The sequence below is a fragment of the Callorhinchus milii genome, unplaced genomic scaffold, assembly GCF_018977255.1.
Source record: "Callorhinchus milii isolate IMCB2004 unplaced genomic scaffold, IMCB_Cmil_1.0 Scaffold14, whole genome shotgun sequence".
Lineage (NCBI taxonomy): Eukaryota > Metazoa > Chordata > Chondrichthyes > Chimaeriformes > Callorhinchidae > Callorhinchus > Callorhinchus milii.
Window position 1 is genome coordinate 220,371 of NW_024704755.1, and position 24,483 is coordinate 244,853.

At 55.0% G+C, this 24,483-nt stretch overlaps 3 protein-coding genes across 7 annotated transcripts; 1 reads left to right on the forward strand and 2 right to left on the reverse strand.

The window, feature by feature from the left end:
• Window positions 1-1,708: 1,708 nt before the first annotated feature.
• kiaa0513 (FA core complex associated protein 24) lies at window positions 1,709-16,637 on the forward strand. 4 transcript variants are annotated; one of them, NM_001292489.1, is given in 7 exon segments: window positions 1,709-1,781; window positions 2,042-2,119; window positions 3,030-3,110; window positions 3,783-3,877; window positions 14,828-14,967; window positions 15,435-15,587; window positions 15,948-16,637. In NM_001292489.1, coding segments are annotated over 5 exon segments (705 nt in total). In that variant the 5' UTR covers window positions 1,709-1,781; window positions 2,042-2,119; window positions 3,030-3,045; the 3' UTR covers window positions 16,200-16,637.
• Window positions 5,483-12,113, reverse strand: tinf2 (TERF1 (TRF1)-interacting nuclear factor 2). Its single transcript, XM_042340376.1, has 7 exons — window positions 11,942-12,113; window positions 8,982-9,190; window positions 8,455-8,553; window positions 7,668-7,769; window positions 7,217-7,324; window positions 6,897-7,041; window positions 5,483-6,327 (listed from the first exon to the last, which is right to left on the reverse strand). Exons 1-7 carry the CDS (start codon window positions 12,045-12,047, stop codon window positions 5,483-5,485), a joined length of 1,614 nt encoding a protein of 537 aa, XP_042196310.1. The 5' UTR covers window positions 12,048-12,113.
• Window positions 16,306-22,808, reverse strand: rhpn2 (rhophilin, Rho GTPase binding protein 2). 2 transcript variants are annotated; one of them, XM_007907920.2, is made up of 15 exons: window positions 22,589-22,808; window positions 21,840-21,955; window positions 21,314-21,442; window positions 20,886-20,961; window positions 20,705-20,782; window positions 20,434-20,558; window positions 19,978-20,144; window positions 19,516-19,703; window positions 19,061-19,217; window positions 18,855-18,953; window positions 18,107-18,289; window positions 17,956-18,032; window positions 17,713-17,859; window positions 17,445-17,603; window positions 16,306-17,096 (listed from the first exon to the last, which is right to left on the reverse strand). In XM_007907920.2, exons 1-15 carry the CDS (start codon window positions 22,637-22,639, stop codon window positions 16,881-16,883), a joined length of 1,968 nt encoding a protein of 655 aa, XP_007906111.1. In that variant the 5' UTR covers window positions 22,640-22,808; the 3' UTR covers window positions 16,306-16,880. The 2 variants fall into 2 exon arrangements, with proteins under 2 accessions (XP_007906111.1, XP_007906112.1); XM_007907921.2 differs by lacking the exon at window positions 21,314-21,442.
• Between the last annotated feature and the right edge of the window lie 1,675 nt (window positions 22,809-24,483).

Genomic DNA, 24,483 nt, shown 5'->3' on the forward strand with positions numbered 1-24,483 from the left:
ACAGTGAGCTCCGCCCTGTGCAGGGGGAGCTGTGAACCACACCAAGTTCCTGCCACTGGGGGATGATGTGTTGGCAGTGCTGTCCCCTAGTGGCCAATCCTGATACTGCAGCACCAGGCTGCTCCATCCAAAATCAAATTGCACCCACAAACCGCTCCCGCTTGTGTACATGTGATTGTGTGAGGTGAGGCTTACACAACACGCGAGATGGTTGGGTGCTGCCGTGTGTTTAGAATTTAGCAACAATTTGACTTGAAGTTGGTAACATTAGGAGGTGTGTGCGTGCGTGTGCGTGTGTGTGCGTGTGTGTGAAGCTGCTGGGTTGTGACGACATATCTCTAGCGCTGTGCATGCCATGCAGTAACACAATCTGATCTCTCTGCAGCGGTGTAATTCTAAATGTGTGTCTGAGCACACCTTCTACAGGCTTGTCCAGTCCTTTGCTGTAGTCCTGTTTGAGTGAGTATTGGTTTTGCTTTCTGAGTTAATTTGGGCTCTTGACTTTTATGGGTGGAGCCGAGGGGATGGAGCGAGGGGAGGAGCGAAGGGGGAAGTGGAGTGAGGAGGGGGGAGCTAGGGAGGAGCAGGGTGGAGTGAGGTGGGGAAGTGGAGTGAGGAGAGGGTGTGGATAGGGGCGGGAGCGAGGGAAGGGGCAGGAGCGAGGGAGGTGGGGGAAAGGGGGTGAGTGCAAGGGAGGGGAGGGGGAGCAGGAAAAACGATCCTCAATCAGGAGAGGGGAGAGAGAGAGACGATGATGTGTGTGTGATCACCTCTTGTTCCAGGTGTTTCCAGATGGATGATTACAGCCCGGCCAAGAACCTGATGACCATGTGTTTCACTTTCTATCACGTGGGTAAGTGCCACTTCACAATTAGTCAACATCACTTCAGTCTATCTCATCTCATCCCTCCAGAATAGAGGGGAGCAGAGAGGAGGAGTAGCGAACGAGCAGCTCCAGGGACAAATTCCAGCTTCATTACAGCAAATCCTGTTCATTGCCCTGAAGCCAGAGACTCCACTCCGTTCTCTGTGTGGAAGCTCCTTGTGACAATACCGTCCTCCGGTGGCATATAAAAGTACTGCAGTGTTCATCCCTCCAGTTGTATTCAGTATCTCCGCAGGATTCCCTACTTGCTGGGTCGCCCTCTGCTTGCACCACAAATCCCTCTTTATTTTCCTGCCGTTGCAGCCAAGCCTTGTGTGAGCGTCACTGACTTGAGAGAGAAACCCGCTGCACCCATCGACTCCTACCTGAGAACCGCCAACAGCTGGCTGGCAGGCAAGCGAGACCTCGCGGACAAGCTGCTGAGGAACAAGGAAAACGTCAAGGCCATCTTCGGGGGGCGGGAGACCAGGCTGAAGCAACCACAAGCCAATAGCGGGTGGGTATTGGCTGGCCTCATCCGGACCCCGAGGGTAATCGGGGCTGGTTGGTGGAACCCAGGAGAGAGTAGCAGAATGGGGGAAAAGTGGACATTTTGTGGACCAACCACTACCTTGTGTTACTCTGTGTTTCAGGAGCGCTGAGCCCCAAGCCCGGAAACGATCACGGAAAACAGGTACGTGATTCCTGACTGACCATCTGCCTCCTGGTCAGTATTAGTCACTCAGTGCCGCTGTGTCAGACCAGCGCTATTCACCTGACACCAAGGTGAGCTGTCTGACTTGTATTTTGCTGATGGAACATGTTTCTGATTGTCCTCAGTGAAACTGGGCTGTGGAGAGGAGCAGAAAGGAGAGAAAGTCTACTTGTACACACATCTGAAAACACAGCCTATCTGGTAGGCCTTCACATTGTGACATTCACTCATTGTCACGTAGAAGCAGCCGGAAGCTGCTGGATGAATGTGCAGTGTGTGTGGCCTGAACCCGCTTCCTCCCCCCTGCCTCCCCCCGGGAGCTCCCCCACGCTGTGATCAATGACATGGTGGTTGGCTGGAGAGGGGGGAAACAACACTTACTGTGTTTATAGGTGGGGGTGGTTTCGAGGCACGGTGCAACTCACAGTGACTGACTGTTATCTCTCTGCTCTTGCTGGCAGGCATACGCTCCGTTTCTGGAATGCTGCCTTCTTTGATGCTGTCCATTGTGAACGGAGGAAGCGATCGCCCACCACAAGGTACAGATTGGGGGGAGGGGGTTGTGAGGGAGGGACTATGGGAGGGAAACTCTGCAGCAGCCCGTGTACTCTTGCGCACCGGGCTCCGCGACTCCCACCCTCGCCCGACTCCACTGGCTCCCAATCCCCCAGAGGATCAAGTTCTAGATCCTTGTCCTCACTTTCAAGTCCATCCATGGCCTTGCCCACTCCGACTTCTAAGACCTGCTGACTCCCTACCAACCTACCCGCTCCCTCCGTTCAGCGGGCTCCGGCCTGCTCCATGTCTCCTGCCCGACCCACCCTACCATCGGTGACCGGGCTTTCAGCCTCTCTGCCCCCACACTCTGGAACTCCATCCCACGGTCCCTTTGCCTCACTTCCTCCCTCGCCTCATTCAAGGCCGGTCTCAAGATCCTTCTCTTCGATCATGCCTTTGGTCTCCCTCCCACCTCTCTGCCTTCCCTCATCCCAGGGAAGGACTGGGGGAGGGGGTTTGAGGGCGAGAGGGGGCAGAAGTCCGCAGGTGCAGGTTGACATGAGGATACCCAGTGACATTGACGGGTGTTTCAGATTACAATCAGTCACTGTGAGGCTGCCACTATCAGCAACTCCATCCTTTGTGTGAGATGTTAAACTGAGCTCCTGTTTGTGCAGGCGGACATTAAAGATTCACAGTGCTGTTGGAAAAGACTTACTCTCTCTTGCTGTCCCCAAATCGTATCCCAAGTACAACTGGTCATTTACTTTGTGGCTGTGTGTGGGACATTGCTGTGTGTAAAATAGCTGCTGTGTTAGACTACAAAACACACAGTCACTATATCCTGTGCTGGCCCCTCCCCACCCTGTGCTGGCCCATCCCTTGGCACCATGTGCTGACTCTTCCTCCTGGCACCCCGTGTTGGCTAACACATTACACTTGTATTGACAGGGAGCGATGGAGCCACATGACGGCTGAGGAACGAGACGACAGCCTCCGGTTCAACGAGAATATTGCGTTTGGGCAACTTGGGTAAGAGCAGGCGGGGGCAGGGGGAGCAGACGGGGGCAGGGGGAGCAGGCGGGGACATGAAGGGGGAGCAGGCGGGGGCAGGAAGGGGGAGCAGGCGGGAGCAGGCGGGGGCAGGAAGGGGGAGCAGGCGGGGCAGGAAGGGGGAGCAGGCGGGGACAGGGAGGGGATCAGGCGGGGGAAGGAAGGGGGAGCAGGCGGGGGAATGAAAGGAGCAGGCGGGGGAAGGAAGGAGGAGCAGGCGGGGGAAGGAAGGGGAGCAGGCGGGGGAAGGAAGGAGAAGCAGGCGGGGGAAGGAAGGAGAAGCAGGCGGGGGAAGGAAGGGGGAGCAGGCGGGGGAAGGAAGGGGGAGCAGGCAGGGGCAGGGGGAGCAGGCGGTGGGAGGGGACACCTTCCACATAACATCTCAAAGTTACGGGGAGGGAGTGTGGTCATAGGCTCAGGCCAAGTGCCAGGTTTTAAGGTGGGATTTAAAGCCTGATCGGGGGTGATCCCGAGTTAGCTGAGGAGCCGGGTAGGAGAGCAGAGAGATGGGGAGGTGTTCGGATCTAGATATCGATTGGGTGGAGCCTACTGAGCACTGGAGTTGGTGTGGAGTCAATGTGGAGTGGAGGCGAGGGAGGAAAAATGGTGCCAAGGTCATGTGTACGACATGATTCCCTCCATGTCCGGCAGCACCTTCACACACAACATGTTGGCCTTTGGACTGAGCCAGAAGCTGTGCAATGACTTCCTGAAGAAACAAGCAGTGATCGGCAACCTGAACGAAGGTCAGACTGGTGCTGCAGGGGAGTGGGTACTGTTTAACCCGCGCTGCCACTGAGCTGGGAGTGTGGTTGTACAGTGTAGAAGGAGCTTTACTGTGTCTCTAACCCTGACCTGGGAGTGTGGACGGACGCACAGTGTAGAGGGAGCTTTACTGTGTCTCTAGCCCAGACCTGGGAGTGTGGACTCACAATGTAGAGGGAGCTTCACTGTGTCTGTAACCCTGACCTGGGAGTGTGGACGCACAGTGTAGAGGGAGCTTTACTGTGTCTCTAACCTTGACCTGGGAGTGTGGACGCACAGTGTAGAGGGAGCTTTACTGTGTCTCTAACCCTGACCTGGGAGTATGGATACACAGTGTACAGGGAGCTTTACTACGTCTCTAACTTGGGAGGAGGGATTGGCCTGTTGTTTGTGTTCTCTATTCACCTCCTTACTGACTTCCCAACAGAACAATACCAGCTTCTGTGCAACAACATCCAACAAATGGCCGTGGAATAAATGCCAGCCAAAGCTGAGAGCTACTGTGAGGAGCTGCAGTGCCCACAGCCTCTGGACAGTGTGCCAACAATCCAGCCCAGACCCCACAGGCTAAGTGCTGTGGTCTTGCTGTGCCTCCAAGTGATGTGCTGGCAGGCATGTGCCAGGACTCCCTCCGCTAACTACATTCACTCCCGTCACTAATGTCTTAATCTGATGCTGCTCTGGTGTTAATGGTCATTGTTTCAAACACCAGCAAGAACATGAACCAGCAGAGACCCATCACTGCGGCTTTGCCATAACCAGACAGCGGTGTGAGTGAGAGTTACTGTATGTTCGTGTGTGATTGTGAGATACTGTGTGTTTGTGTGTTTTCAATGCTGTCCTGCTATCCCGCGTGAAGAGCACTGTTTAAATGCGAGTATGTTCATCCCTCATCACTTCATTTTGTCTACCAACACACTACATTTTACAGTAAATCCTGTGAAGCGCTTTGAGATGTCCTCCCAACGTGAAAGACGCTGTATCAAATGCAAGGATTGTTATTACTTCCTGGTTTTACAGCTAATCCGGCCATTGTTTCTGTGACCGGCTCATTTTAGTGAATACAGTCGAGGTCTGCGTTTCTGTGCGAGTGTGTGAGTCTGTGTGTTTGTGAGTCCGTGTGTGAGTGTGAGTCCATGTGTGTGTGCGAGTTTGTGTGTGCAAGTGTGTGTGAGAGTCCATGTGTGTGTGAGTCCATGTGTGAGTGTGTGTGTGCCTGACTGAGACCCTGCAGGTGTTTTGATATGTTACAGAAACAGTTTTAATAAATTTCCATTTCTCTCAAGTGAAGCTAATGTTAATTTGGGGGGAGAGAGAGTCCGATTCTCTGCAGTAGCCCCTCCCAATAAAACAATTGCCTAAAGCAAGTCGTGGTTGTGTGTCTGCACGAGAGTCCATGATCGTACAGACCGTGTGCTGGTGTACAGCCCTCCTATAGCTCCCAGCCCAGCCCCCTCCCACTCTGCACCAGCACTCAAACAAGAAGCTGGTATCAAACAATCTTTTCTGCTCATTTTATAATTTACTAACCTGTCACAGATACAATAATTTACATCTCAGTGTGTGTTTGTGGGGGGGGGGTGCTGTCACCAGGTGCCGGTTGTCAGCAGCACCCTGGCCGCCGCTCGGCGTTCCTGGCATCGGGAGCGTCTGACGTGCAAAGGTAACTGGCTGCAGAATGGGAAATATTCGTAATCGCTGGGGTCCGAGTGGGACGATTCCTCGCTGGAGGCTGAGGTCTGGTTGCTGGAGCCGAGCACTGAGCTGCTGTCTGCCTGGCTAGATAGCACTTCCATTGCCTTGGGAGCAGCGCTGTGTGAGGCTCTACTTGCCTGCCTCACACCACTGGCATCAGTCAGGCCCAGGGTCAGTCTAGCCACCACAACCTTTGGCTGGAAAGTGGGAGAATTCAACAGCTGCTTCTGAACCTGAGGAGAGAGCGGGGCACCGAGCAGAGAGGCCAGATCCCAGTCGTGCCCCCCGGACACCCCCCGCCCCTGGTGTACCGGCGACCCATCCAATACCCCATCCACAATCCACAGAGCCGGAGGCTGGCTGTGCCGGGTGTTGCAGACAGGCAGGGCAGAGTGTGGACCTGCAGGTGATTCACTCCTGGATTCAGTGTCCACAGTTCGGTGACACGAAGCCTGAGAGAGGAACGGATCTGGAGGTGACAGGATCGCCAGGACTGAGGTTTCCTCCGGAGAATAGTCAAAATGAAGAGCAGAAAAGGCAGGATGGTTTCCTGTGGTGGCTGCGCTCGCCAGGCAGTCACTGTGGACACTGACCGACGTTTGCCACTGTGTCCCGGTGTCGCCGGCCGGTGCCTGTTCCTCCCCACGAGTCAAACCCATCTCAACGTAGGTATGAGCACCAGAAACTGTCTGGACTGCGGCGTGGCTCCTGGTGTCCCTGTTGCTCCAGGATCCAGCTACAAAAGTCACATTTAAATACTCTGTGCACAATCTACACCATTGAGCTCAACCAGGATATAACCACCCCGGGGTCATCTGTAGTCCTGGGTTAGAGACACAGTAAAGCTCCCTCTACACTGTGTGTCCACACTCCCAGGTCAGGGTTACAGACACAGTAAAGCTCCCCCTCCACTGTGTGTCCACACTCCCAGGTCAGGGTTACAGACACAGTAAAACTCCCTCTACACTGTGCGTCTGTCCACACTCCCAGGTCAGGGTTAGAGACACAGTAAAGCTCCCTCTACACTGTGTGTCCACACTCCCAGGTCAGAGTTAGAAACACAGTAAAGCTCCTCTACACTGTGTGTCCACACTCCTAGGTCAGGGTTACAGACACAGTAAAGCTCCCCCTCCACTGTGTGTCCACACTCCCAGGTCAGGGTTACAGACACAGTAAAACTCCCTCTACACTGTGCGTCCGTCCACACTCCCAGGTCAGGGTTAGATACACAGTAAAGCTCCCTCTACTGTCAAACAATGTGATTTTAACATGGGGGGAGGCAATAGTAGAAGTTTTTGCACTCACTGCTCAGGTCTTGTTGGTGCTGATTCCGGATCCTCTCAATCAGGGCCAGGAGGATATGGGGAATGTCGGAGTGATGATTCAGGATGGACACAAGGGCTTGTTCCTCTGGTGGCAGCCGGGCCACATCCACTGTGCAGGCCAGCAGCTGTTAACATCAGCACATCAGTCATAGTGGTGGGGGGGTGGGGGGCGAGAGCAAATGCTGGGAGGGGAGGGAAGGGCAGGGGGAATGCCAGAGTCTGGACTGAGCGAGTGCCAGGTTTGGATGTGTGAGTGAGTGCTGGGCGGGGTGGGGGAGTGCCGTAGGGGGTAAGTTTTACCTGATCTATCCTGGGTTGTGGCAACGCTCTCTCCAGTCTCTCCAGATATTCCCACAGCAGTTTCTGAGCTGCTGCCGTGAACGGTGCCCCGTACTCCTCCATCTCATCCTGTGGCAATAGCAACACTTCATTTACACCTAGAGTGAGAGCTCTCTAATCCCATTCCTTGCTCTCTCTCTACCCATCGTGTCTGTGTTTGTGCTTGCTCCCCCACTGGAGCTCTCTACTCTAATCCCATTCCTTGCTTTCTCTCTCCGCATCATGTCTGTGCTGGTGCTCACTCCCCCGTTGGAGCTCTCTACTCTAATCCCATTCCTCGCTCGCTCTCTCTCCCCATCGTGTCTGTGCTGGTGCTTGCTCCCCCACTGGAGCTCTCTAACCCATTGCCCTGAGGGTACACTCTGTACAGGGGCAATGATGGCTGTGCCACCCTCTCCTGCCTCAGGCTCACCTCCAGAAACTGCTTGCGATATTGGTCATCCCGGATCAGCAACAAAACCAATTTACGAAACTGCTCGTGGCACTGCCGGACTTTGTGCCGATCTCGCCTTGACTGTCAAAAAGCAAAGCAGACGTGGACAGTCAGAGTGAGACTGATGACAGGCTGAAGTGACACACACTTTACCTCACACTGGGAGGACTCAAAGCGCTTCACACTGTTTACTGAGAAGTCCACTGACTATATATATTGAAGATGAGGCGCGGCAGCCAACTTGCACTCACCAACATTCCACCAACAGCCATGGAGTGACTGACCAATTTTATTGTGTGATTGTTGGCCAGGACACCAGGAGAGAGAAACCTTTCTCTTTTTGAATTGAGACGTGGGATCTTTAATATCTTTAACAGCTGAATGGGCAGACCAGGGCCTCCGTCAGTCTGACGTCTGATCCAAAGACGGCCTTTCCAGCACCTCCAAAGCACTGCACTGAACTGTCAGCCTGAACTGTGTGAGCTCAACGTCCTAATGTAGAGGATTGTTACCGATCGCCTTCTGTCTCAGGGGAATGTATACATTAAGGGAAATAAAGATATGACAAATTTTAGAGATTTGGGGAGAGGGGAGACCAGGTCACAACCAGACCAGTGGCTTGTATGCGGAGACTAGACTAACGCTCAGGTGGGTGGGTGATGATCCCCCAGCCATGCAGTGACGACAAATCTTAAGCTAACACATAGTGGATCTGCCACTTCCCATTCACAACAATTGAACATTTACACCAGTGTCAGCTACGTACCGCTTTCCGGTCGTTGGGAAGCTTCTTTGGGAAGTGGTTGTCTAGTGACTGAAGGATGTCCAGCAGACAGTGTCTCCGCACAAACATCTCCAGCAGCAACTGTATGGAATGGAAGCCGTGAGATTCCCTCTGATCTGACAGCAGTCAGCACTGGCCCAACAACAATTATATTACAGCAACTTGCACTTATATAGAGCCCTCCACCCAGCGTAGTGTCTCAGAGCGCTTATTTTTATAGCGCCTTTCATGTCAGGAGGACGTCCCAAGGCCCAGTGCCAAAGGGGTAAACTTTGCTGCCGAGGGCACCGTGCTTTATAATAATAATCCTTGCATTTGATGTAGCACCTTATCACTTCTTCGAGACGTCACAAAGCGCTTCACAGGATATAATGTAAAGTGAATTGATGGTGGATTTTGTGGGAGAAACAAAACAGCCAATTGCGCACAGAGGTATCGCACAAACAGTTGTGGATTAAGCTTTGTGTTAAAAGAACCTTAAATGGAAACGAGTGTGATAGAAGCTGTACCTTTGCTCTGAAAGCGAGGCAGACCTTGACGTGGTGACGATAACCGATCAGATATGGGACCTGCCGCCGCACTGTCTCCACAAAGTCCAGCACCCTGTGCGAATGGTCTGCCGATTGGTGGGTCACACTGCTCCACAATGCTGTGCTGCCCAGGCGAAGGGGCAACACCCCGTCCTGAGGGAGCTGAGCCCCGAATCCCACCAGGCAAACTACAAGATGCGTCCAAAAGCGTCATTGCATGTCCCAAGCGTTAGTCACCCTCACAAACTGTGCAGACGCACGTACCACTAAATAAATAGCTTGTGCTGCGCATCACTATCACAATCTCTCCAGGTGGATGAGCCAGGGCATTGGTTATGACGGCACCGGCCAGCCTGGCTCATGGCAGCACTTGTAAGGGCAGACCAGTCACTGGGGCAGGGAATCCTCCCACTCAGCTCCTGTTAACCCTCCAAGCCAAAGCCCTAAAGGGTAGAGCGGTCCTAGCTGGACAAGCAACAATAAAATTACATTTGTAAAGCGCCTTTCATATCTGGAGGATGTCCCAATGCACTGAGCAGTTAGGGAGCAGGACCCAAGCATGGGGGGAGGTGGGGGGGCAAGGTTGGGATGAGGGAGGGCAGAAGGGGTAGGAGGGTGGCTGAAGGCCCTCCTCAAAAAGGAGGGTCTTGAGTCGTTCCTTGAATGAGGCAAGAGAGGGAGCAAGGTGAAGGTATTGTGGGATTGAGTTCCGAAGAGTGGGGGTAGAGAGGCTGAAAGGCTGATGTGGGAGAGGACACAAGCTGTAGCTCAATGGTTAGAGCACTCGCTTTGCAAGTGAGAGACCTGAGTTCAATCCCGGCAGAGGGCGAAACCTTGGGCAAGTTTCCTTACTCCACACAGAGCCTAATAATAATCCTCCAAACCCAAAAACAATAATAAATTGGTCATTTTCAATCTACGACTGTTTGTGGGACATTGCTGTGCGCAATTGGCTGCCGCGTTCGCCCACAAATATACAGTCAATTCACTTTACAGTGTGTTCTGTGAAGCGCTTTGGGACGTCCTCCCGACGTGAAAAGCGCTATATCAAATGCAAGGATTATTAAACTGCAGAGTTCTGGATAATCTGCAGATTGTGGAGGGAATAGTTGTGGAGGCCGACAAGGAGGGAGTTTCCGTAATCGAGCCTTGAGGTGACGAATGCGTGTATCAAGGTTTTGGCGGTCTGAGGGGTGAGACAGTGGTGGAGTCGAGCAATGTTGCAGGGGAGGGGGGAGATGGCAGAGTGGGTCATGGCATGGATATGGGGGAGAAAGAACAGTTGACAAGACTCCTAGCTAAGCGGGAAAGCTTGCCAGAGAGTAATATCCATGGCAAGCTAAGTGGTTTAAGCTAGTTAGACTCCAACAGTTGCACATTCTCAGGTACAGAGTTACCTGGCGACAGGTGACCAACGTACCTGCTCTGACATCATTGAACACAGATTACATTTGTAAAGGAGGAAGGAAGGGAAACCCTGACTTTTGCAGTGACTGACCAACTGAACTTTTTTTCTTCCCCTTTTCTCTTCACCTTCTCTCTTCCTCTCTGTTTCAGAAAATGTGTCGGTGCATTTTGTTTTAATGCGATGCGAACAGTATTTTTTCTCTTTGTTTCTTTCTTTTCTTAAAGAAATCTGAACTCTTTTGCTGTGCCTTTTGTTGCAAAGGCGAATGGCAGCGTTGAGGTCAATGTCTGTAGACCATTTTCTGGCTCTGTGTATGTGTTGGTGGGGGGGGGGCGGGGAGGGGGTGGTGTTGAGTTGTGTTTGTGCATGAAAAAGAGGATTTTTTAAGATTTTTAATTTCCCTTCCCCCACCCTTGGGTCTTTCCTCATCCCCCTCCTTGCAAACTGTGTCATTTTCAGTGTTGCTAAGAGTTCATAAGAAAAAAATATCCTGGGTTTTCAGATTCAGGCTTTCGTTTACATATGTAAACATTGCTGTTTATAATAATAATCCTTGCTTTTGATATAGCGCTTTTCACGTCTTCTCGACATCTCAAAGTGCTTCACAGAATATACTGTAAAGTGAATTGACTGTATATTTGGGGGCGAAACGCGGCAGCCAATTGAACACAACAGCATTGCACAAACAGTCGTGCATTGAAGTGATCAATTTATTATTGTTTTTTTTCTTGAGGGATTATTATCAGACGTGTGGAGTCAGGAAACTTGCCCAAGGTTTCGCCCCGGCCGAGAATCAAACCCAAGCCTCTCGCTTGCGAGGCGAGTGCTCTAACCACTGAGCTACAGGACTCCACTGTTTCACTGATACAGGCTCTCCCCCCCCCCCACCATACACTGATACAGGCTCTCCCCCCACCACACACTGATACAGGCTCTCCCCCCCCCCCCACCACACACTGACACAGGCTCTCCCCCCCCCCCCCACCACACACTGACACAGGCTCTCCCCCCCCACACACACACACTGACACAGGCTCTCCCCCCCCCCACCACACACTGACACAGGCTCTCCCCCCCCCCCCCCCACCATACACTGACACAGGCTCCCCCCCCCCACCACACACTGACACAGGCTCTCCCCCCCACACACTGACACAGGCTCCCCACACACACACACTGACACAGGCTCCCCACCCCCCCCCCACACACACACACTGACACAGGCTCTCCCCCCCCCCCACCACACACTGACACAGGCTCTCCCCCCCCCCCCACCACACACTGACACAGGCTCCCCCCCCCCCCCACCACACACTGACACAGGCTCTCCCCCCCCCCACACACACACACTGACACAGGCTCTCCCCCCCCCCCCACCATACACTGACACAGGCTCTCCCCCCCCCACCACACACTGACACAGGCTCCCCCCACACCACACACTGACACAGGCTCTCCCCCCCACCACACACTGACACAGGCTCTCCCCCCCCCCACACTAGTGGTCACACGCTGTCCCCGCAGCACTGACCTCTCACAGCCTCCTCCAGGCGATGTCGGCCGCAGTAATCCAGAATCCAGCTTTTCAACTCTGGGATTTTCAGACATTCGCTAACAGCGAACTCCGGGAATTCCATTCCTTTCACTACACGAGAATAGATCTCTCCCTGTGTCTCACCCTCTCCCTGGGTGGGGGGAGCCTGTGTCAGTGTGTGTGGGGGGGGGGGCCTGTGTCAGTGTGTGTGTGTGTGGGGGGGGGGTGGGGAGCCTGTGTCAGTGTGTGTGTGGGGGGGGATTGTGTCAGTGTGTGTGTGTGTGTGTGGGGGGGGGGTGGGGAGCCTGTGTCAGTGTGTGTGTGGGGTGGGGGGAGCCTGTGTCAGTGTGTGTGTGGGGGGGGGAGCCTGTGTCAGTGTGTGTGTGTGGGGGGGTGGGGAGCCTGTGTCAGTGTGTGTGTGGGGGGGGTGGGGAGCCTGTGTCAGTGTGTGTGTGTGGGGGGGGGGGGTAGGGAGCCTGTGTCAGGTGTGTGTGTGTGTGGGGGGGGGGGGTGGGGAGCCTGTGTCAGTGTGTGTGTGTGTGTGTGGGGGGGGGGTGGGGAGCCTGTGTCTGTGTGTGGGGGGGGGGGGAGCCTGTGTCAGTGTGTGTGGGGGGGGGGGTGGGGAGCCTGTGTCAGTGTGTGTGTGGGGGGGGGGTGGGGAGCCTGTGTCAGTGTGTGTGTGTGTGTGGGGGGGGGGGTGGGGAGCCTGTGTCAGTGTGTGTGTGTGGGGGGGTGGGGAGCCTGTGTCAGTGTGTGTGTGTGTGTGTGGGGGGGGGGGTGGGGAGCCTGTGTCAGTGTGTGTGTGGGGGGGGGGTGGGGAGCCTGTGTCAGTGTGTGTGTGTGTGTGGGGGGGGGGTGGGGAGCCTGTGTCAGTGTGTGTGTGTGTGGGGGGTGGGGAGCCTGTGTCAGTGTGTGTGTGTGTGGGGGGTGGGGAGCCTGTGTCAGTGTGTGTGTGTGGGGGGGGGGGTGGGGAGCCTGTGTCAGTGTGTGTGTGTGGGGGGGGTGGGGAGCCTGTGTCAGTGTGTGTGGGGGGTGGGGGAGCCTGTGTCAGTGTGTGTGTGGGGTGGGGAGCCTGTGTCAGTGTGTGTGTGGGGGGGGGGGGGAGCCTGTGTCAGTGTGTGCGTGTGTGTGTGGGGGGGGGGGGGGGGGGGAGTCAGTCAGACAAGTCGCTACATGTTCTGAGCCTATTACAGGGCAATGTCGAGCAGCCAATCAGATGGCAGTGTGGCTAACCAATCAGAAATCCAGACTCGCGCAGCCAATCAGCGGTCAGGTGTGACCCGACTGTCCAATCAGAGCGTGTGCCCAGAGCGAGGCTTCACCAACATGGCGGCCGGGGCTCAGCGAAGCCTTTGTCAATGCAACAGTTACTGACAATTGTCTGAGTCTCTGCAGCCAATCACTGGCGCCCACTGCCCCACTGGCGCCCACTGCCGCCCACTGCCCCACTGGCGCCCACTGCCCCACTGGTGCCCACTGCCCCACTGGGAAGGCTGTGGCCTCCCTTCCGGTCAAGCTTTCCTTTCCCTGAGCACAGAGCACAATGGACCTCACATGTAGCCTCTCCCACACACCTGTCCGCCCCGGGGCCTCCTCTGTCCCTTCCGGCCACATCATTGTGAATGAGAGGTGGATGGGCTCGGAGCTGGTGTCGGGGTTGCAGGGTAAGTGTGGGTACCGTTGGGACACAGCGGCTTGTTCGACCTGACCATTTCTGCTCTGTGGAGACGCTGATTCCTGCTGGGGTGCAGTTCCATGAATATTTCTACTAACCCCCTGTTAACTCTGCAGTCAAAGCTCTCACGGGGAGGGTGGTCCAAGCCGGACAAGCAGTGAGATAGCTTGTCAGACAACAGTATCAATGACAAGCTATGTGGTTTACTTACCTGCCCGTACCCTCTGTTCCTCTGGCTCCGGTCTGCTCTCTGCTCTCAGCCCCGAGGCTCTGGAACTCTATCCCCAGTGCCTTCGCCGCTTCCTCCCTTTCCTCCTTCAGGGCCGGTCTCAAAACCTTTCTCTTTGACCTTCAGCCTTCAGCTCCCCTCTCACCCTCTCAACTCTCTACCCCCTCCTCGCTCCCTCCCTTCCCTCACCCTAGCCATTTCCTCCCTGCTCAGGTCCTGACCCAACTGTCCAGCGCCTTGGGACGTCCTCCCGACGGAAAGGCGTTCTATAAATGAAATCTTGTTGTTGTTTTAGCTGGTTAAACTCTAGCAGTTACCCCAACACACTCTCTGGGGTCCCCAAGCCTTGGCTCTTACCAACCTCTGCCTAATACTCTCTGGAATTAGATAAGTAGCGTGTGTCCCTCCAGAGAGAGAGCGCATCCACGTTCTATTGCATGTATAAGTGGCATAAATATATAGAACTCGGTCTGGGTTGACAACTCTTTAGCACCTTTACGTGTGCCAGACACCTGGCTGATGACGGTGATGGGTTTCTGTGTGTAAGACTAAAGGCAGATTCTGTGGGTGCTCTCCACGTGTTTGCTTTGACTCATCGGTTCGTACCTGAGATTTTAACCTTTCTGTTGCCCTTTATTTTATTTCAATCCTGAAATGAGTCACTGGTATCGGGGCGAGGCTGGGGGAGCACTGTGTTGTTTCCTCTTCCAGGGTACCGTATGGCAGGGATAGGTTATCAGCAATTTTAGCCATTGGGCTGAGCAGCGCTGGGATTCACCTGAGAGTCAGAAGGGCAACTTCATGACCTGCATTGTACAGCAGAGCTTTATCAGCTGATATCACTGCTGTCTGAAGCCAGCTCAGATCTGAGTGACTGGTGCTTGCCAAGGCTGATGTTGACCTCAGTGGTGCCCAGTTAGGGAGAGGTCCCATGATCACAGTCCAGCCCTGAGTGAATTTACTGTCATGTCGTTGCCAGGTTGGATTACAACTGTGTTTGAGGATGGCCTGGGATTGGTGGATTTCCACCTCTCGAAGCAGATGTGTGTGTTTTACATCTCGGAGGTGGATCTCGTGGCTGGAAACAGCTACAAAAGGAAACTGGTCCAATTCCGCAACGTGAGTCCGACCGATGAGACAGTGTGTCAGCGAGCGATTCCAGAGTAAAATGCATTCCCTGTCAACTAGTGGACTCCTGTTAGCCTCAGTCTGACTGGGCTAGGATAAGCCCCATCATTCCCACTTCTGAACTGCTGTGTTGGCCTATCCCGTACTCCACTTCACATGCAGGGCCTGTGCAACCACAACCAAGCATGTAATGAGAGTGGGGGGAGGGGGGTTCTTTTCCCCTTCAGAGACAATCAGAGCTGTTCGGTGGCTGGGAGTCGCTCTGCGCTGCGAGCTGCTGTTTTGTGTTGCTGGGTTGGGGGGTCTGCTCCTGATCTGTGCCCAGTTGCCACTGTGTGGAGAGGGGAACCAGGGAGAACAGGTGAAATAGGCGGAATAGAGGGGAGGGACGATGTGAGTTGAGAATGACCGATACACTGAGTGAGACTAAACAGGCTGGTTTCTCTTTCTCCCGTTAGGCGAGCACGCTGCACGGGGCGGTGCTGGTGGAGAGGACAGGCCTGAGCGAGCAGTACTTCGCCGGTGTGCAGAGGTTTGTGGTGCTGGAGCTGGGCCTGACGCTGCTGCCGGTGGCTGGACAGGCCCAGGCCTCCCAGCTCCTCATCCAAATGGTGAGCGTCCCATGGAGCCCAGCACTGTGTGGGTGGGGGGGAGGTTGGGTGTGTGGGAGGTGGGTATGTGTGTGTGGGGGGGTGGGTGTATGTGGGGGATGTGGCTATGTGGGGGGGGTGGGTGGGTGCGTGGTGGTGTTGGGTGGGTGGGTGAGAGGGTGTGTGGGTGGGGGGGTGTGGGAGGGGTTTGGGGGTGTGTGTGTATGTGTGTGGGAGGTTGGTATGTGGGGGGGTGGGTGGGAGATGTGGGTAGGTGGGTGGGGGATGTGGGTGGGGAGGTGTGTGTGTGAGAGGGGGTGTGGGTGTTTGGGATGGGATGGGTTCTGTCACACACAGTGAGCCGCTCTCTGCCTGTTTCAGGTGCAGGAGGTCAGTAAGGAGCCCGGACACAACCCATTCCTGAGGCGGAGCTGCTCCCGGCCGGCAGAGCCAGCGCTGCTCATCTCCGTCCAGCAAATCCCAGGAGTCGGCAAAGTCAAGGCAGCCACACTGCTGCAGCACTTCCCCAGCCTCCAGCAGCTTAGCCAGGCCTCCACCAGTGAGCTACAACCCCGGGTGGGACGGCTCATTTCTCAGCAAGTCACCAGCTTCTTCTGCCAGGACTGGCCCTGAGCTCAGCCCCAGCCTCCAGTCCTGCTGTATCTCCCGGGGGCTGTGGATGGGGAACACGCTGTGTGGAAGATGCTGGAGAAAGAATATCAAATCACAGGGCACCGGATTGGGGTAAAGTTCAGCCTTGGCAAAGTCATTTTCACTTTATTTCAATCTCATTTCCTTGATGACATACATACACAAGCTTCATATTTTTACACACCTTCATTTACCAACAGGAGCCGTTTGAGACACCCTCGTTTCTGGTCTGGTGCTGCCGGGAGCCGGGGCCGCACTAGGCGTCCTGGGCACTTATCAGTATTTACATGTCAATCAGTGTGACCAAATCATCTGCGACTCGCTTAACAACTGAGACGGGAATAAACTGTACAATAACCTTCCTTGTTACCCAACGTCCTGCGTCACACTCACAAACACACCCTGAACCAAAGTTACTTTATAAAAAAAAAGTCACAGAATCTCAGTAATATTCACAGTCACATTGCCTCTGATTATTGGTGTGTTGCGAGCATAAACAGTCTTTCTGTGGGTGGGGGTGAGTCAGGCAGGGAATCCGCTCACTCACTGACTGGTCAGACTCAGACCATTGTCCTGAGGATGGCGTCGGGGGTCCACAGCACGGACATGTCTCCATCATGTGGCCTGACGCACAACATGCTACCGTCATGGGAGGTGAACCCCTCAGTATAGGGAGCTGCCTTCGTGCATGGTGAAGTTGGGGCCGGTGGGCAGGCTGGTGGTGCTCGCACTCTGCTTGCTGTTCTTGATGCCCCAGCTCAGGAACGAGAGCTTTTTGGCCTCTTTCTTGCCCTTCCTGCCCCTGCCAGTGTCCGCTGCGAGGCAGCTCAGCGAGTATGTGTGGGGCAGCGCTCCGCTGTACGTGGCACTCTTGTTGGGCTGAGAGTTACATGAAGTCAAACAATAGTGAGAATACAACAGCTTGTACATATATAGCGCCCATGTCGCAAGGTGGTGTTACAGACATTTAATCCTCTCATTGGGCCGTGCATTGGCTCTGGAACTTGCGTCTTATAAATCTGGTTCTGTAGAGCTGTTTGTCATGTGATGGGCTGTGCAACCGGCAGTTAAGACTACAGTAAACCCCGGTATTAACAACCAGTCGATCGGCATCATAATTACACTTAGCGGGAAATTCCGGGTTGCCAGGCTACCCTGGCTCTCTTCCCCCCACCCACTTCTCCGGCAGCTGGTGTTAGTGTATGTGTGTTTGCAGGAACCACTCACCGGCTGCCCCAGCTCAGGCCCCTGAGGGCTGATCACATGAATGTCCAGTCCTTCCTCAGGCATTTCCTTCAATATCTTCATCACCTCGCTCACACCGCTCCACTTACAGTCCCCCCCGGCCAGGCTCACAAGGAAATCCCCATCCCTCAGCCCTGACAGCTAGAGAGAGTGAGAGCAACAGAGTGACAAGAGAGAGTGAATAAGTGACAGAGGGAGAGTGACAGTGAGCGCGAGTGGCTAAGTGAATATGCCAGGAGTAGTGACTCACGGCGGCTGTGCAGGTAGGGTCCAGACTGGTGACCTGCACGGGAGCCTCACCGCGGAGGGTGAAGCCCAGGTCCCCGGCCTCCTGCCGCAGGTGTACTCTCCGAGGAGCTGTCCACTTCTGCTTGGCTGAAAATACACTCAGAGGTCCCTGAGAGAGAGAACAAAAGGGAGGAAGATTGTCAATCAGGAGGTAACCTGAATCACAGCCACATATTCCTTAGCGCAGGGTGGGGGTTAGGCTCACCAGTTTGTGGAAGAAATCTGTGACTTGGATACTGGAGAACTGGGGAGTGATGGCTTGCACCGTCTGGTCAGCGTCACCTGCAGACAGTACACAGCGTCAGTGTGTGCCTGGGAGGGAGGGAGAAAGGGAGGGAGGGAGGGAGGAGACTCACCGACGATTTCGGGGGCTGGGGTCATGTCGAAGTCATCCTCGTGGTGGTGTTGGGTGTATTTTCCAAGCGAGCGGGTGTGAGCGACACGGAGAATCTCCAGCACAATCTCCGGCTTGGGGCAGCGGCCCGCGTGCCACAGAGCCTCCTCCTGCCCAGCAATCGCCCTCCGCAGGTGAGCTTCTCCTGTGGGGACAGCAGGGAGTGAGCGAGTGTCAGAGGCACAGAAGGAGGCCATTTAGCCCATTATGCCGCTCCTTTAAGAGTTCCCACTCCCCATCTCCCCTTCAAGTGCAAATCCTTTTCAGTCCATTTGCCTGTGGCCTCACCCATGGCTCCACTCCCCTCCCCACCACCACCACCAGCCCCTCGCCTCCCATGGCTCCACTCCCCTCCCCACCACCACCACCAGCCCCACTCCCCCCATCACCAGCCCCTCGCCTCCCATGGCTCCACTCCCCTCCCCACCACCACCACCAGCCCCACTCCCCCATCACCAGCCCCTCGCCTCCCATGGCCCCGCTCCCCTCCCCACCACCAGCCCCACTTCCCCCATCACCAGCCCCTCGCCTCCCATGGCCCCACTCCCCCATCACCAGCCCCAGTCCCTCTCCCATGGCCCCACTTCCACCACCAGCCCCATGGCCCCACTCCCCCATCACCAGCCCCAGTCCCTCTCCCATGGCCCCATTTCCACCACCAGCCCCATGGCCCCACCCCAACACCAGCCCCACGCCCTCTCCCCTGTTACCAAGCCGATGGCGATGCTCTTGGTCGCTTATAACAAGTGGTTCGTCCGGCAACTTCACCACAGCCCGAGCCACAGCCTCAACCTCGTCACCAGGGCTCACTGTGTGTGTGAGACAGTGAGAGAGAGGTGAGTGAAGGAGAGAGACGGGGGAGCGGGGAGAGTGCGAGACGGTGAGCAGGGAAAGGGGTGGGGCAGTGTGTACTCACACTCGTGGTCGAGCAGGGCGAGGGCGAGGAAGTAATGGCCGAGGGCCCGGTAATGCTCGTGTTTGAGGTGCAGCAGTGAGAGCCAGGCCGGCGGCGTGTGCTCCCTCACCGGTGGTTGTGACACCGACACCAGGACCACAGAGTACACATCAGCAACCTGCACCAGGCACACCAGGGAGAGAGGGAGAATGTGAGTGGGAGACAGAGAGAGGGTGAATGTGGGAGGGAACGAGACTGAAAGATAGCGAGAGGTTGAGTGAACGACAGAGAGGGTTAGTGTGAGAGACAGAGAGTGAGGGAGAGAAAAAGGGTGAGTGAGAGACAGAATGAGAGAGAGACAGAGAATGAGAGAGAGAGAGAGAGCGAGTATGAGAGTGAGAGATGGAGAGAGGGTGAGTGTGAGAGCGACTTAAAGACAAGAGAACGAGTGAGGCAGAGTGACAGGCAGGAGGTACCTTGGCTGCCCCCTGTGCTGTGAACAGGAGACTGGGGACTTGATTGGGGACACCGGGCAGGACCTGCCGCTGGAAGCCACACTCCTGTGCCTGAGCCAACAGCAGGAGGGACAGCATATGCAGCATGGCCGGGCTCAAGTCAAAGCTCGGCGTATGTGTGAACACCTCCCTCAGGTGGTTCAGCACGCCTATAACACACAATACACGCCATTAGCACACACATCGCATACAATTAACATGTAGCACACATGATTAACATGTAGAGCACACATGATTAACACGCCAGCAACATGCAAAGCACATGCCAGCAACACGTGCACTTCCCAGGTGTGGAGCAGAGTGACAGACAATGAGGGAGGGGGGTGTTGGTGCCCTCCTCACCCATCACCAGCACAGTCTCCCTGGTGCCAGTGGAAACATCTAGACCTTGTGTGAGCCGGGCCCCGCAATGCGGTGACTGACCTGCGGCGCGCTGGAAGGCGAGGATGGCAGTGTCCAGGCCTGACATGGAGCTCCGGTCACTGCGGGCACCGAGTTGTGTGTGCAGTGCTGCAATGTTAAACAATATGCTGGCCTTCTCCAGCCCCACGTGCTGCTGGCACACGGGCACGCCAGTGAAACAGTCATACCTGCCAGGCAAGCACAGCATGATGTGAATAAAGCCATAACCCACACAGACACACACGCATGCAGACATATGCAAGCATGTAGACACACTCAAATGCACGCACACACACATACCCCTGGCACAGACACCCTGGTGCACAGACACACACGCAGACACCCTGGTGCACAGACACACACGCAGACACCCTGGTGCACAGACACACACGCAGACACAGACATCCTGGTGCACAGACACCCTAGTGCACAGACACACAGACATTCTGGTGCATAGACATGCGTGTAGGCTGTTACCAGGTGAAGAAGATGCCCAGGTGACGGCTGGGGGGGAAGAGCCGGTTCTCCAGTAAGTTGAGCTGATTGTAATAGGAGATGAGCAGCTGCACCCCAGCCTCATCCCTGCTCGGGGTGCGGGTAGCCTGTGCCAGAGAGACAGAGGTCAGCCCTCCACCCCAGAGCCACCATCCAGCCCCCCAAGCCCCACGGCTTCCAGCCCCCCAGACAAGAGCCCCCATCGCCCTCCCCCAGAGCCCTGCAGCAGTCCCCCTCCACCAAGGCCACTCACCTGCCGCAGGTCCATCACATCCAGGATACTGTCTTCATATGCAGATGGCTCCTCACTGTAATGTTCCTGAATAAAATCCTGGAGACGAGGATCCATGTCAGTGTTAGTATCAGTGTCACACTGCAGCCAGAGGCTGGGGCAGGGGATGGGAGTAAAGTGATTTAAATTCATATAGACTTACTTTGAAAGGGGTCATGAAATCCACCTCCCGAGTCTCCTTCAGGCCCAATGGGATGAATGGGATTGTCAGCATCTCCCTGTAACACAGACACCCAGTGCCAGACATCAGCATCAGTGCACACGCACACAAAATCACACACACACACGGGCACACAGTGAATTGACTACATTTTGTGAGGAAAACGTGGCAGCCAGCAGTGTCCCACAAACAGTCATGGATTTTTTTAAGGGATTATTATCCCCGGAAAAGCAATCTGCCAATTGACTAATAACCAGCTTTCTACTTACTGCTGGGTAAACAGAGGCATGGGGAGCAAGAAAACTTGCCCAATATTTCGTCCTGCCCGGGAATTAAATCTAGGTCCTCTCGCTTGCGAGGCGAGCGCGCTAACCAATACACTACGGGACTCCACGATGGTGGAAACTCACTCCTGGTTCTGATAAACTTCAACGGAGCTGTTCAGCCCCTCCAGCTCCTCCTTCAGCAGCTGCAGGTCAGAGTTGACGTAGCTCAGCTCCACCAGCGCCAGGTCCCGCACCTTGGCGTTGTCCGTTGCTCTGGAGACACGCAGATCACAGGTCACACAGGTTCCAGCTCAGATCAGGATTCTCCCCATCACAAAGCTCAGCATTTTGTTGCCCCCACCCGTTCTCCTCCACTTATTGTGGGCTGGAATCCATTCCCCCCTCATCGTATCCTCCCCATTTTGATCCCCCCGTGGGCTGGCTGGTATGCAGGGAATGTATTGCTCTCGCTGCACCAGTAAAACCTGCTGCACAGCTTCCCCGCGAGTGAGCACGTCACTAGGCACAAGGTCACACTGACGTCAGTCTGTTCTTGCCTCACTATCTCTCCATCTCTGTAACCTCCACCTGTGGTCCCAACTCCAAGTCCCCAGCACCCAGCCCCTCTGCAGCACCTCAGCCCCCGCAGCCCCTCCCCATGCAGACTCACCGCAGCAGGTTCTCGGCACCCGCTCGCAGCCTCACGGCTTTGATGATTTGCTGGTTCAGAGTCACTCGTTTACTCTGGAGTTTGCTGCGTCCAGTCTGAGCGCACGGATTACAGCCCTGGAACACACAACAGTGTCAGCCCATGCACTTTCCCCTACCCGGCACAGTTAGTGAGTGGTGCCCAGGGCTTGGCACAGGTAGTGAGCAGGTGAACCACAGCGCGGGTGAAGCTGCCCCACCCTCCTAGAGAGAGACTGGAATTTTGACCTCCCCCATGTTACCAGGCGGTAACTGTCACATTACGTTTATTTACAGAGCAATTAAACACAATCTTTGCATTTGATACCAGCGCCTTATCCCATCGTTGAGACGTCTCAAAGTGCTTCACAGAATATACTGTAAATTGGAGTGACTGTGTATTTTGTGGGTGAAACAGTGAAAGATTGTGTGCACAATTGCTCAGCGCAGAGCGGTAGCTTGTGACAGTGACACACTCACAGTGACACATTCAGAGATACAGTGACATACTCAGTGTGACACACTCACAAATACAGTGACACACTCAGACACAATGACACACTCAGTGTGACACTTAGTCAGTGACACACACACACAGTGACACACATAGACACACTGACACAGTGACACACTTAGACACACACAGTGACACACTTAGACACACTGACACACAGTGACACACTTAGACACAGTGACACACTCAGTGTGACACACTCACACTCACAGACGCACCTTTCGGAAGTAGCTGTCGCTGCGGCCCGCGGGTTGGATGGTGTCGGTCATCGCGGCGCCGGGAATCGGGTAAAAAGGACGAAAAGCGCCGCCCGGACACGGGAGCCCAGATCCGGCTCTGCTCCCCCTCAAGCCCTCCTCCCGGGGTCTGGCCGACCGCTGCCCCACTCTTGGGGTGTGTGTGTAAGACAGTGCCAGACAGTGTGTGTGTGTGAGAGAGAGAGAGTGTCAGACTCCCCGTGTGGGTCTCTCTCTCTGTCTGTGTGGGTCTCAGGTGTTCTCAACCCTTCACCTGTGTGAGCGCCGCACCTGCCCAGGCCCCGCCTCCTGCACGTAACTCAATGTGTGTCGGCCCCACCCCCAGTGCACATCTCATCATCAATCATTCACCACAAATATTCTCCCCACCCGCTTACCCCCACCCCTGGCCACGAGGGGTAGAGGGCAAACAGCACCCGGACTGAGCTCACACGGTCAGACCACGCGAGTTGGGGGGTAGTGTTCTCTTATGTTTTTATTTCCCTGGTTACCTAATGGCAAGGAATAGTAGACGCAGGTTGGGAAGAGTCCAGGCTTGGGGACCCCAGAGTGTGTGTTGGTGTATTACTGGAGCTTAACCAGCTAAAACCATATCGCTTGCCATTGAAATCACTGTCAATGGGGACTACCCTGTCCATAAGGGTTTTGGCTTGCAGGGTTAGCAACAGTAACTTGCATTTATTTAGCACCCGGAGCACCTAACAGGAGCTGAGTAGGAGGATTACCTGGCCCCAGTGATTGGTATTCCTTTCCAGGTCCTGCCAATGAGCCAGGCTGGCTCTACTGTCATCAGCAGTGCCCTGGAATACGGGTTCAGAAACTGAGACCATCACAGAGGGTTGGCTCGATTCTGACATTCTGTTGCAAACATGTCAACTTGGAGCCAGTTCATCCCCGAGGTGACTTCACTGCCCCAGGATGCCATGACGATTGGTGGGAGGACGGTTGACAGGGTTGTGGAATGATGAGATACAATGAGATGGCCCACTCCAGTAGGTGGTGTCTTACTCTCCCACTGTCTCCACTTTGTCGCCACTGGAGGCTTCTCCTCCAGCCCCCATATCGTCACATGTGGTGTCCCTCAGGGCTCTGTCCTTGGTCCTCTCCTTTTCAATATCTATATGCTTCCCCCTTGGTGACATCGTCCGCAGACATGGGATCAACTTGCACATGTGTGGATGACACTTAACTCTACATCTTTGCCTCCACTCTTGATTCCAGGACCACTGCTGTCCTCACAGACTGCCTGACAGACATCAAGTCCTGGATGAGAGCTAACTTCCTGCAGTTGAATGTCAACAAGACCAAGGACCTCCTGCTTGGCTCCTGTCAACGCCACCATACCTTAGGAGTTGACAGCGTCTCCCTCCATGGATGCACACTGCATCTCACAGAGCCAATACAGAACCTCAGCATCCTGTTCGAACCTCAATTATCCTTCATACCCTACATCCATGCCATGACCCACTCCGCCTTTCCCCACTTCTGCAACATTGCTCAACTCCACCACTGTCTCACATTGTAGGCCACCAATCTACACATTCATAACATCCAGGTTCAACAACGCAAACTTCCAGCTTCTTGGCCTCCCCAACTGCTCCCTCCATAGGCTGCAAATCATCCAGAACTCTGCAGCCTGTGTCCTCTCCCGCACCAGGCTCCGCGACCCTATCACCCACATCCTAACCCGACTCCACATCACACAGAGGATTCAGTTCAAGATCTTGGTCATCATTTTCAAAGCCCTCCATGGCCTTGCTCCCCCCTACGTCTGCGACCTCCTAACCCCCTATCCACCTGCCTGCTCCCTCTGTTCAGTGGATTCCGGCCTCCTTCATGTCCCCCGCCTCCCCTGT